We start from the raw sequence: 14,026 nt of genomic DNA, 5'->3' as shown, positions 1-14,026 counted from the left end.
CAAACGACAGTCCTACTAAGCTTGGTCAGCTAGTGTTTAAAACGTTACTGAGGTGCCCTCTCAAAGCAGAAGACAGTCCTAGCTTGGTGAGATCGTAGTAAAACTACTGAACGACAGTCAGTTTTTTTCCGAACTGTCTAGACTACGTTTTTACTAGCAGTAGTACTGTAGTAGTAACTGCTGCTTCACCGCCTACGTTGCTGAGGTGCCCTCTCAAAGCAGACGACAGTCCTAATACTGTACTAACTACTATCTGCTATATCTTGCAAGACTAGTAATAGTAGTAGTAGTAGTAGTAACTACTATCTGCTGTTTCACCGCCTACGTTGCTGAGGTGCTCTCTCAACGCAAACGGCAGTTCTAACTTCCGAAAGATCGTGTTTAAATTACTGAACGGCAGTCAGTCTTTGCCGAACTGTCTAGACGACGTTATTACTACAAATGTAGTAGTAGTAGTAGTAGTAGTAACAGTAATAGTAGTAGTAGCAGTAGTAACTGTTTCTTCACCGCCTGCGTTGCTGAGGTGCCCTCTCAAAGCAGACGAAGTTGTAGACCAGGGTTACCGTACCGAGCAGGACAGTCACGCTCAGCGCCAGGACCACCACCAGCGTGCGGATGAACACCCAGTCCACGGTACTCTCCTCCTCTTCCGACACAACCACCGTCTCGTTAATCCACGTCAAGTTCTCCTCCACAAACAGATTGTCAAAGCTCTGGTTGAAGCTCAGAGAATCCGGCATCGTATGCTGAGACTCAGGACTAGATCAACTTTCAATCAATCCACACTTTGGAACGGAATTGCACCTCCTATTGATTCCATCTGAGGACAGAACTTGGAGTTTCCGTTAGCTTTGCAGTCACGATACTGAAAATCCTACAAGGATCCAATTTTGCAGTTGAGTGAAGAAGTTAAGGTGGGTTCCTCTCTCGTTCGTGTCTTGTTTTGATAAGACGGCAGTCCGAGAAAATCTCTAGATCAACACAGAGACGGGAACATCACTTAGCACATTTCCTACTTAATCAGTACTCTCCAAGCAGAGGTTTGGGTTTGGGGAATTTTTGGTGTGTTATTAGACTTTTTATCGGGGTTTCTTTTTTGCATTGGATGAAAAAAAAGGGATAAAAAAGCATAAAAACACGCCCAAAATACACCAAAACCCTAACCTCTGCTTGGAGAGTACTTAATCAGGTTTTTAATCTCTCGTCCACAAAATGACTAGTATTAAGTCATAAATCTTCATCACAATCTCACTTAATCCAACATTTCATTAGTTGTGACAGCAGGGATTAGCGTTCATCTTATGGGAAAATTTGATTATGATAATTTTTCATCATCTAGAAGACGTGAATACATCACCCTTAATCCTTTCCAATCTAAGTCCATCGTTCTACTCAACGACGCACCAAAATTTTAATCTTATAGCATGCTACTTGATATAGTAAGTGCTGCATAAGAGGCCCTCTATACACATACATGTACCTGTCTAAAACATTGCACTATGACTAATGTTAGAACATATACAGATAGGCTGCTGGCGTATTCGTATTGACAATAAATGCATGTAAACACGATATCAATCATAGTCAACCAGGTGCAACATATATCCGTACCCAAAAGATCCGGTGATCAATGATAACACCCTTACCTGCTGGTACCTTGTGTGAGGGCCACTTCCGGCGTTTTCGATCTAGTAACAGCTTCAGTGGATGGTTGTTTCCTTTCTGTTGCTACACAAAGCTCCTGTGAATGATGCTTCCCGCCCTGGTCCTACGTAACGCTCTCTATGCTGTCGAATGCCGCCTGATGTAAGTGATTGATAGCTAACAAATCGCACGTATTATTTGTTGTGGCAACCGCACGGAGGGCATCAGCAGGTAATTAACTCCTCCCCCTCACCACGCGGCGTGGCTACCTTCAAGCGTCAGAGAACACGTCCTACTATATTTACCAAAGGGTTAAGCTTACCATGCACGTATGTAGTACACACACACGGTATAAGCACGTACACTACGTACGATAGAAATCCATCCCTTGCTTTGTAGCGTCAGCGACCAGTTGATGCCATATCTGTGACAGCAAGCAAGATCTTTCCATGAGCACACCAGATTTGCGTATCTGTCAACCATTGAGGTACAGCGGCCTTCAGATCGAGTTAGGCGGCTGCAAATGAAAGCATCTATGGCTAGCCGAAAAATACATGTATTGGGCGAGATTTAGCTATGAAGTGGAGGTGAAATATTACCGACAGTGGCGACAAGGCAGCGTATTTTACCGCAGTTCCAGATCTCCCGGCGGCTTTCCTGTCAATGAGATATTATCCGTACTTCAAGTCATCCCCGAAGCGGTGCGTTGGCGTCATTCGTTTGACTGAAACAAGATGACACGTAGAGAATTCGTACTCGTATACGACAAGGGCGGTAGCTTATTATGTATGATGAAAATAATTATCAGAATTTCCATAAATATATTCGGAACATGAGAAAAAAGTCATTTTTCTTGTTATTTTTTTATATCCGTTTTGGAACTTCTCGGATTTTTTTCTAAGGTTGCAAATCTTGGGTCGTCCGCAATCATTGGATTATGTTTAGTCTGTTTTAATGATGTGACAGGGGTACAGCAGAGCTTTTTCGGAAATATGGTATTTTCTCCCGTACGCGTGTCATCGGCAAATCGTATAAAATAGGTAGTATTTTAGACGAGGGCGTCGTAAACATGAATGATGAAAATGCAGCTTGCTCCTCGAGCTCTCCAATTACTGTACCTGCGATGTACAATTTTTGCACTTAACAGCCATCAGTGTCAACCGTGATTGTCTATTATAGCACTGTGGGCATTTTCAACTCAACTACATGGCGAACGCAAAAAAAAACTAGAAGGTAACATATGTCATATATATGTGACGCTGGAGTCTAAAATCCCTCCTGCTATAAAATTGCAACATTATGTAACCCAACACCAGTTACCATGGTAACAGACAGTCTGGTTCAGGTCATTGACGTTTTTGGTTTGGAGAAGAAGAGGAAAGAAGAAACAGAGCAAAAACAATCTGTTTTCCTTCTGTAAACGTAAAAAAATCCATAAAAATGTACCAATGTCGGCTAACCTTAAATTTCTGTCCCATGAAGAAATTCAGGAACATAATAAACTTCCAAGAGTTATAAGCTGATTGGTCTAATGTCACAGGCCGCTTGTCTCTTCTTTTCAAGACATCCAATGCAATTTTATGGCGGCCAAACTGGAATTTTCAAAGTCCGTTTTCTGGTCAATACTGGTATCTGTGAGGCAAAAATGCATGTCGCTGACGGAAAACGGTTGCTTTGTTTTGTATCGTAGGGTGGTTCTAGCTATTTATTGGTGGTACCCAAAAATAAAGAGACGCCTCACGTAGCTTGTTTTGCGGCTATTTCATATCATTTATGTATATAATGATGGCGAAAATGTGCTGGCAGTAGATGTCACTATCAGACAGGTTTCTTCATCCAGAATATTTTTGCTTTGCCATCCGAATATTGCATTGGATGCCTTTAAATCACCCCATTCCTCCAGTGACAGACATACATGGTAGATATATGACAGTAATGTTCATGGTCTCCACTGAAATATATATAGTCAGACCGATGAATTTCTCCGGGTACATACAGAACAGACGACGGTTTGGGTCTGGTCTCTCAAAGGGCTTTGAAATCTGTTCGGGAAATCTTCACAATCGTAGGCAAAATGTTTGATGAATTTGGTATGTTTGCTAGACAGAGATTTCAAACGTTGGTAAGATTTTACATGAAATTCTAGGCTTGCTAAAAATCCAGCCACTATTAAAACGAGTTGTGGAACATCTCTACATTATATGTATGGATAGGGTGCGACTAGAAATTCGGCAGGCTGCCAGAATGGTTGTCGGCAGTATAACAGGCAATGTCTGAGAAAATGAGATTGCCATGTACATCGATGATGTATTTAAGGGCCCTTTTCCCCTACAGGGCTATCTTTGAGCTGCCAAAATTGGATTTAGGTTTATTTTCTGGACGATATAGAAACGTACGGTTTAAAAGACAGTAAGACATATAAATCGTACAAAAGTTAACGATGTGTATTATAGGATCAACCTTGAGTGTTTTAGTTTCTAAGATATGACTTAATTTTAAACCACGTTTATATTCCTCTGTGTATCAGATATATAAAATATGAAAAAGCAAATAGCCAGTTTCCATGGTATTATATTCATGGCGAGAAATTAAACGGCAAAATAGTTGAAGTGATGATATTACCATATTTGACATACAGCAAAAAACGTGTGAACCGACAAGTTAATAGATTAGCCATATATATATAGGAACTACTGCTGAAAGTTAATGATGATGCTGGCAATATGCTAGCACGCAACAGGTCCAATTCCCAGTGACGACTGTTGTGATGATGTAATTAGAGTTAGCTGATATCTCATGTCTCTGATATAATCACATTATCTCTCAGCCAATGACTGACGAGGTTGTGCAGTTCACTCCATTTCCTGTCTATGTGAGGCCAATTTTACATTACTGCCGCAGCAATCCTATTCTATCACATCATGTTTCTGTCCAAGGCCATATAAAGGCAATAATTACAGAATTCCGACTTAGGCCATGACGATTTTTTTATATGGATGACATCCGCGTGCGCATGAATTTTCGTCCGTTTCCAAAAATAGTTTTCGACCATACTGTAAATCGTACAAAGCAGCTGCAAAATGAGCAATATATGTCGTAACTTGCAAAAAAAATATTAGAAAACGGTACTAATGTCGTAGAATGCCAAAATCAATCGAGAAAATTTGACAAAATGAAAAGTCTACCATTTGCCATACCGTACTCTTGTGTGTTCAGTCATTTGTTCAACCTTCATGACCACATAGATTTTGTAATGAAGGCACCTTTTTTTGCCAAACTTTTTTTATTGGCACGTTCGCATGTTATGTGATTCCTCATGTAGCTTGTTTTTGAGCTATGTCAAATGCTTCAAGCATGAAAAGATGACGAAAATATGCTAAGAAATGTCAGCAAATGTCAATATCCAACAGATTTCCTCATCCAGAATTTTTTTTTTGGTTCGCCGCCCTGAAATCGTACTGCTGGATGCCCTTAATACATGCACCAGTAGCAAATGTGCATTGGAGAACATTAATTTCACTCATTACACAGTTAAATGAACGACATATCTGCCTATTTCACAGAACTATTGTGTTCACAAAAATTCATCCCAACATTTCGTCCTCTGAAGTCTATAATGAGCTCTGTGGGGAATAGATAACCATGCCTGTTAGGGAAACATACGGTACTGGAGAACTGGAAAGGGTACAGAAACAAGCTTATTCTGCACGAGCAACTATGAAAGGGTGCTAGTGTCACGGAAATGACCAAAAAAAACTACAGTGGGTGTCACTAGAAGACAGATGTCCAGACTATGCATGATGTACAAAATGACTAATAAACTGGTGGAAATAACAACTACTAAGTACCTAATACGAGCTCACAAAAGAACGAGAAATAGCCATGCCTTCAAGTACCAGAGTTATCAACCAAGGAATGAGGTGTTCAAAAACTTGCATTTCCAAATGGTGTCTTATAAGCCCCCATGGGTTTTACACTTAAAGTGCAGGACACTTTAATAAAGTTTCATTCATGTTCTTAAATCTTGACTTATTCTTAAGGTTAAAGTTAATGTCTTCTTGGAAAAAGTGACTAAATTAAATCCATTCATTCTGACATTTCATTCATATTCAACTTGTTCTTAAGTGTACATTTAAATGATGAAATTGAACAGATAACTGGGCGGAAGGTCATGAAGTGAAGTATAATCTCTGACTGCAGGTGGAGACAGACATGTAATTGCACCTTTTTCCCTATATTATAACACAATTACTCCTCTGCCACATGTAGGGTAATAGCTCTTGGGACCAGTGCTGTCAATAGAAAATGTCTCAGGCTCATTCAATTCTCAAATACTACTAGTCATAGTACTAAATGTAATGATCTATTAAGGCTTTGAAGGAAAGTTTGCCCTTTTAAAAAAACAGACTTTTCTTGACTGGCCACTTGATTATGTGTACCTTCGCAGAAGGAAAACATATTGTTTATGCTCTGTTTCTTCTTCTTCTCCAAACAGATAAGGTCAATGACCTGGACCAGACATCTGTCACCATGGTAACTGATGATGTAGCAGACACCCTGTGGTGTTTTGTAGAAGGACAGATTTGGAGAGGCTGGTCTCCATATTGAATACAAGTCAGAATAAACGAAGCAGCAGTTTATTAGGCTAGACCATGTGATGGTAAACATTATGCAATTGCTTTGCAAATGTTACCTTTCTAGTGACATAATAATTCCACAGAAATCTGTATTGTATGTCATGCCTACTCTCCAAGCAGAGGTTTTGGTTTTGGCTTATTTTTGACATGTTTTCAGGCTTTTTTATTGGGCTCTCCTTTTTTCACTGGTGCCTTTTTTTTCGTTGGGTTGGTGTAAAAGAGATACCAGTGCAAAAAATAAAGCCTGATAAAAAGGCCTAAAAACACATCAAAAATAAGCTAAACCCAAATTTCTGCTGTGAGAGTATGTCACACTTGCCTTCATGATAGATTACAACAATTTGCAGTTGGACTCATGAAATTGGCTTCAGTATAAGAATGACAGTGAATATAATGCAGAAACTCCATGGGACTACAAGAGCTAACCTTCACGAACATATCTTATACCCTTTACTCTAAAATTCAATATAAAACCCCATCCATCTCTCCTAGCCAGCAGGGTCAGGGATGAGAGCAGGGAACCAGTACTGTCTCCCTTCTGGTGCCTGGTCATCTACCCAGGCCAGACCTTCCTTCACCATATGGTCCTGAGAACACATGGGAGAAATATGAAAGATTCATGATCAGTACAAAATTCTACATGAAAGTTAATCTGTGTTGGTCTGTCACTATGAAATAAAGACTAAACTTTATCTCCAGCACTTGAATGAATGTACAAAAAGAGTCTTTATTCAGTGACTTACCAACCTGATGTAACTATTCATGGATAAAATCATAATAGTTGATACACTGAAAGGTGAGAGAACTGTTTTGATTGATGGCTGTATAAGGGCAAGCCTTGGGGATTTCCTTTTTTGGCCATAGCAATAAATATGTTAAATGAGAGGACAGTGTGACCTTTGCAGTAATTGTCCTTACCAGTACTCTCTGTGCCCTTTCCTTCTCCCATCTGAGTTTGCTGACAATAGAAGACTCTGACACAAAGCCACTGCCCTATACAAACATAAGACATTGATATTTGCAAAGTGATATACAGTGACCTGGATACTGTAAAAGATGTTTCATAATAACAAATAGATTAACAAATTAAAAGAAATCTCAAAAGCACAGACAAAATTCAAGTCAATCAACTCTTTCTTTTGAAATTGCTCATTCCTTTTGTTGTGAAATGTTCAAAATCTTGTGTACATTTCAAGGATATATAAAGGAAACATCATGATTGATTTGTAAACCATAATTCATAGTATAATTCTCAATGATTAAAATTACATAAAAATTGCAAAGTGTAAAAATGCCATCATTATCGCCTGGAAATGCCACATTTTTAAATCATCAACTCTTTCTTAAGAAATTGTTCATTCCATTTGTTGTGAAGGCTTTGGAATATGGAATGTTTCTTTAAAATCCTTTGTACATTTCAAAGATATATAGAGGACAAACTGTCGTTCATTTGTACTGTACCTACAGCACAATGGTTGCCATCAGCAGAAAATGCTGCATTTTTAAATGCAAAGAAAGTACAAATTACAAATTGTATAATCACAGCTTAAAAAAGTAAAAAGTGTTACCTCTGCCAGCTGTAGTACAGTGGTATGGTCCATGTTGAGCTCCCCCGGGACTGACTGTACCAGGTAACGCCCCCCTCCCACAGGTATGGCTGTGAACCCACTGCCCAGCACCTTCAGCTTTTTTATGGCTCTCAACAAATCATCACTGCAACAAAATACCATCAAAATTGTTAGTATTTTGTATCATTTATATGTTTACCAAAGGAGCCCTGTAAGCTCCTTGGTTTTGCTTTGCAGAAGGAAAACATTGTTTTTGCTCAGTTTCTTCTTCTGTTCCAAACACATAATGTCAATGACCTGGACCAGACATCTGTCACCATGGTAACTAGTGTTGTAACAGACACCCTGTGGTGTTGGGTTACGTTATGTAGCAAGGGATGGTTTACCATATATACATGACATGAATGTGTTTGAGTAAGAATAAACAGAGCTGACCATGACAACAAATACAGGCATTTCAGCACCAAGGAAAGGTCCAATGGCAGGTCATTATTAGTACAGTATTGGACCTACAGTCCATTGCAAGTTACCAATACTGTTTGCATTTTTCCCTGCTTTTATTAAAGATTTACACAGTGTTTACTTCAGAATACAAAGTTCAATTTTTCTCATTGTATTTGAATGCTGCAGTACTTTGTAAGGCTAGACCATGTGAAGGTAAACATTATGCATTTGCTTTGAAAATGTTACCTTTGTAGTATTTTATCATTTCTTATTACAGGTATCTTGTTTGTTAATTCAAATGTTGATTTAACGATCAGCTATGTATTGTTCTTTCTATTTATCATTTTTGTTAGCTACTTGCCCCCTTGTTTTCGTTTATTTGTGAGGAAGGCCTCGGATAGACTCTGCCTTCTCACAAACACAGTCTTCTTTACTAAAGTACATTGGGTTTTATTATTTATGTGCAAAATAAAGAATACGAAGAATACAAAAATCTGTCACAGCAATCGTCTTCCACTTTACTTCGTGGATTACTTGGAATATTCAGTCGAGAGGAAAATTGGCCTTTTAAATTGATTTTTCCTGCACAATTTCTCCATCTACATTTGTATACATGTATCCTGCCTGCCTAGCCCTGTTTTAGTATTTCCAGGGCTCGACATACTAGGTGCATATGCACCTTTGAACAGGTAAAATTGGGGCTGTGCATGTATTTGTGATGTCTACCTGCACCTAAAATGCATTGGTCAATGTACATTGTACATTTTACTTAGGTTTTTATATACATGTAGGTGTATGTGGATTTTTATTTGCTGCATTGACCATTACCACCTATGATGCATAAAAGAAATAATTGGAATGGTTCCTAAACAGTTTTAAGTATAATACGTACTTCCTCAATTCTGAGTAGTGCGGATGAAATTTGTCTGTTGCAGGCAATTTTCAATGTTACATGTACTGGTGCAGGTACACATATGCAGAAAAAAAAACGTATTTTGAGCCCTGTAGTAATGCTGACACTTCCTATGATGAAATTTCGTGTTGCCAGCAGAGCAAGGCTGGTTGAATGACACTTGGATAATGGAAATAAGTAGATCTTTATCCCCTTATGTATCATTCCTGACAGGGACACCTTTTTATCTATTCTAGTGGCATATTTCCAGATAATTTCTGGTGGTCCTGCAGCCTTGGGAAAATAAAATGGCTTTTACTTTAGTCACTTGGGGAATAAGGTGTCACTGAGGTGCTTTTAGCCACTTCTTTCCTGACTTAAGGGTGCCATAATTGCTAAGGGATGGCCTGACTAATGCAGTTTGTAGTTTCTATGATCCCTGTGAGGTCTAGCATGAAAACCACTGGTGTACGTTTTATAAGTAGTTCTGCCTGATATGTACTCTATACATCAATATAGTTATGTGTATATTCAATAATAGGCTATTCTATAAAAACATACATTGTTCACTCCATCAGGCCACACTGATTTAGTTTTTTGGATGACATCCTCTGGGGACCACAAAACTAATGCGAGAGGGCGAAAAAAAAACCCGATATTTGCGGATTGAACCACACGACACGGTGACTGCATCAAACAAACAAGTTTTTATTTGCCAGGAGGTAGAAGTAGATAGTCTTATTCTGGTCTCATCCTCCTTCACAGCTTCCTCCTTAACAGCTTCCTCCTTAACAGCTTCCTCCTTAACAGCTTCCTCCTTCACAGCTTCCTCCTTCACAGCTTCCTCCTTCACAGCTTCCTCCTTCACAGCTTCCTCCTTCGCAGCTTCCTCCTTCACAGGCGAAAATCAATGCGCGCTCGGATGTCATCCAAAAAATTAAGTCGGTGTGGCCTTAGGTACATCATGGATTCATTTTAACATAACTCAAGACAACAACAAAAGATTAATTTTCCTTTCTATACACATTCTCCCAGGGCAGAGGTGCTTCCGCAGCATAAATAGCCTTACGGAAACACCTCTGCCCTTTCACATAGCCCAGGCCACTTCTCCAGGCGTGGCCTCTGACGAGCTGTCAGCCAATCAGAGACATTGCTTCCAGTTGTGCGAGCTAGGCGTAAGGCCGCCGTGATGCTGTCAGCGAATCACGTTATGTCTTACAAATTATACCTATTTGCCGCGGGATATAGCTTTGCCATGGGAGAAATTGTCCCAAACATGGCTTGTTATAAAGTTCATCATTCATTGCATTGCCTCAAGACTTCACCAAGTCTTGTTTCAACACGACTTATACTACTTGTACTTGAATTATGCTTAACCTACTATATTTCTTGCCTATTCTGTGTATTTTTATATTTGCTGTCCTTGACTACGTAAATTTTGATGTTGTGCATGTGTTTTTGTATGGGGGAGGGCAACTTGTAAAGGTGTGTATGCACCTGTTTTGCCCCCACCTTTCACTTTGTGAAAAATCCAAATAAACAAATTCAATACAGAAATTTTGTTGGTATTATTGTTATGACGGACAAAAATTACATGTATGGTCATTCACTTATCTTAACAGTGAAATTGGCACATAATTTAAAAAAGATTAGAATCATGCCATAACTCAGTCACTGAAAAAAAACTCACAACAGTACGCACATTAAACAGAGAACTAGATTAGCCCAGCCTGCAGTACTCACTTGCTGACATCCTGCCTGGCCCTGCTCTTCCCTGCTATCCTCTCTCTCAGCTCATCTAACATAATCAGTCCTGTAACAACCAGGTCAGGGACTTCAGTACAGTAGAAAGGGTTAAAAGGAAAAGTCTAATGTTTAAAGGCATCCAACCCAATTTCAGGACGGTAAAACAAAAAGTATTCTGGATTAGGAAATCTGTCTGATATTGATATTTACTGCCATTTTCATCATCATTTCATACCGGTACTTGAAGCCTTTAAAATACCCCAAAACTAAGCTGTATGGGAAGTCATTTATTTTTGGGTACCGCACATAAACAGCTAGAAACATCCTACAATATTAAACAAGCAACTGTTTTCCGTCAGTAACATTGCATTTTTTTCCTCACAGATATCAGTATGCTATAAGATAGGGTTGAGTCAACTTACTACATGACCAGAAAATTGACTTTGGATTTTTAATCCAGTTTTGCCACCTGAAATTGCAAATTGGATGCAAGGTAGATGCAAAACAGGTAATTAACAATACACGTACACTGTGATTAAACCGAGCACAATATAACTAGATATAGATGTTGATAGTTTTACTCTTGAAAAGTTGCAATTTGCATACACGTCTGACAAAAAAAACACACACCTTTAAATTTGTGGTGAAAACAAAGAGTTCATAATGAACAGTTGCATCTGATTCTGAAATGTTGGTAATTAAGGAAATGCGAAAAAGTGAAAAACAACCGAAAATGTATAAAGATCTCACCTCCATTCCTGGGCTTTGTTGCTAAACACACCTCCACAATCTGAACTCCCAGCTCATAGTAGAAGTCTCCAATCCCCAGCATTTCTGACCAGAAACCTTTCCCAGCTGAGAAAACATTACACATGAAGTTACAGGAGTACAAAACCTTACCAAACGCTGACAACACTAGTGTTACAAATACTCATCTGCAGTCCACATAGAAGAAGAATTCAGCAATCTGCAATTTTTCAGACTGAAAAAATTAGGCTAGGGATTCAATATCATTGGTATAATATTGTTTTAATGACTTTTATGCTACATACTTATATAAGTTGATATACTAGTTTTACCGACACTTCACTTAAAGTTAGAAACACTGGAATTCAATATGATAACTTGGAAAAAGTAATGGTTGATACTAGGGCTAAGTAAAATGAAATTAGTTTGGTCCCAGCTGTTACAAGCTGATAGATAACTATCAGTATAGTCTCCTGGGCACTACTAGTACTAGTATCCACCTGCTGTAGTGATTGCACAGAATTGTGTGGCCCAAGGGCTATTGAAACAGACATGGGTGTTGCCCATCGCACTGTCTAGTGCAGGGAAAAATTACATATTAGCTATGAATATTCGGCACATACAAGCCAGAGGATCCACCCCCACAGCTGCACACATCTCCTGGAACTGTCGGCGGAACTCTGCGTTCCTGCGGATGTCATCCTTGTGTTTGGTGGCAAATTCCTCCAGGTGCTTCTGGAATGTCTCCAGCTGTTTTGACATCTGTATTTGGGTGGTGCATACATAATCAATTCACAGCTAAAGCAACAATAAACCATTGTACACAAACTCCTCAAAATGGGATGTGAACAAGGATAGAGCATTCTCTGGCAATTTCAAGATGGTTTAACAGGATGAAAGACCTTTATTGTACGTATGCTCTTAAAAGCTTAGTACAGTTCAAGTATAAAGCAGAGTTAAAAATTACAGTTGTATACTAAAAAGTAAAACTAGACATACTGGTGTGAGCTACTATTTACAGGTTCAACATCTTCTCACTTTTTAAGGTATAGAATAAGCAAATGCAGGATGTATACAAAAAAAAAGGAAAAATTTACACACAAAAAAATCCTTGAAAATGAAGGTTAGACATCCAGATTCCAGGTAATAAGATACCAAAGTAACAGTTACTCTTGAGCAACTCTACTTTATTCAAAATCAATTGAGTTGCTTGAATAAATTATTCCCAATAGATAAGATATGTGTAAGATTTTAATTATGAGTTATAAATTATCACCTGAGCCAACTGATCAGCTGCAATCTCAGTTCCCCTGTCCTTGTATCTTGCCTGTAGTCAACGATATGAATTCAATTTATTGTTGAAATTGAAGGCTATGTTACAATTCATATCATACCTAAAGCACAGCATGTTGAATAATAATAAATCCTATATCTATTCCCTCCAGTGTCTGACTTTGCGACTTATTACTGTTATCATAAAATATATATTATTTCATGTTGGAGTCACCTGGGTGTAGCTCGTACACATATGCACTATCGCCCATGTCTAAAGGCAAATTCTGTATGTGCTACAAGGAGTGTAGCATCAACTATCGCTACTGTGCAGGCTTCGCTTATTAATGGGTTCCTGCTGGCTAATCTTCGACGTGAATAATATTCGTGGTGAATATTATCGATCTATGTCTGTGTCTAGTGAGATATATATGAGCTCGAGTTTCACCACGCCCCCCTCCCCCTACAAAAAATACGTCCTTTCCAAATTCATTATGTAGCGTTATAAATTGTGTACCTCTGCCAATTTCTTCTTGGCAATGGCGCCTGCTCCTACCCCACGCCTCCTCATCTCTCAACTGGGCTTGTTTTGGGCGAAATCGCAAAATATTCGTCTTCAAAACCGCGGCGTCTAGCGTCTGTCAACTTCCGACTTCCGCAAGCAGGGAGCTTGAGAAAATATCTGAGAGGGCGAGAAAACGAACAAGAATGTTTGCTTTCAGACCAACATCGGATAATAAAGCTCCAAAACAGGAAAATCTTTCCTCAGATTTTACAGATAAAAATAAGCAAACAAAAGTATTTATCGTAACGTTATGAAAAAATGACAAGTTGACATATTTTATCTCACTTTTGTTATCATATTGAGTACATACCGTCGCCTTAGAATTCCAAGGAGGTTCAAAGGTGAACAGGCTATCATACTTGAAAATGTGGATGTTCCAAATGGTATTAGTATATATTAATATAAATTGTGTATCAATACGATATAATCTAGTGTAAGATTATGAATAATTTCTCTTATTTTAATTTTTGGGTTTAAGTTTGTGGATTAAGGGTAGCATTTTACTAAATGT

At 38.7% G+C, this 14,026-nt stretch overlaps 1 protein-coding gene across 1 annotated transcript; it reads right to left on the bottom strand.

The window, feature by feature from the left end:
- Positions 1-6,460: 6,460 nt before the first annotated feature.
- LOC109478846 (vacuolar-sorting protein SNF8-like) lies at positions 6,461-13,583 on the bottom strand. The gene is made up of 8 exons (XM_019780663.1): positions 13,468-13,583; positions 12,955-13,005; positions 12,302-12,440; positions 11,682-11,786; positions 10,929-10,998; positions 7,850-7,994; positions 7,200-7,274; positions 6,461-6,868 (listed from the first exon to the last, which is right to left on the bottom strand). Exons 1-8 carry the CDS (start codon positions 13,519-13,521, stop codon positions 6,770-6,772), a joined length of 738 nt encoding a protein of 245 aa, XP_019636222.1. The 5' UTR covers positions 13,522-13,583; the 3' UTR covers positions 6,461-6,769.
- Positions 13,584-14,026: the final 443 nt, after the last annotated feature.

Source organism: Branchiostoma belcheri, unplaced genomic scaffold, assembly GCF_001625305.1.
Source record: "Branchiostoma belcheri isolate BF01 breed outbred unplaced genomic scaffold, Haploidv18h27 scaffold45, whole genome shotgun sequence".
In the NCBI taxonomy this organism is placed as follows: Eukaryota; Metazoa; Chordata; class Leptocardii; order Amphioxiformes; family Branchiostomatidae; genus Branchiostoma; species Branchiostoma belcheri.
This window is presented reverse-complemented; position numbering and strand designations above follow the sequence as displayed.

What these genes read in the sequence shown, in the direction of transcription:
- LOC109478846 (XM_019780663.1), bottom strand. Translation starts at nt 13,521, where the DNA reads ATGAGGAGGCGTGGGGTAGGAGCAGGCGCCATTGCCAAGAAGAAATTG. An exon ending in GGGGGTGGATCCTCTGGCTT is followed by an intron (nt 11,787 to 12,301) that starts GTATGTGCCGAA and finishes ATGTTTTCTCAG; the next exon opens with CTGGGAAAGGTTTCTGGTCA. An exon ending in GCCAGGCAGGATGTCAGCAA is followed by an intron (nt 7,995 to 10,928) that starts GTGAGTACTGCA and finishes ATTTTGTTGCAG; the next exon opens with TGATGATTTGTTGAGAGCCA.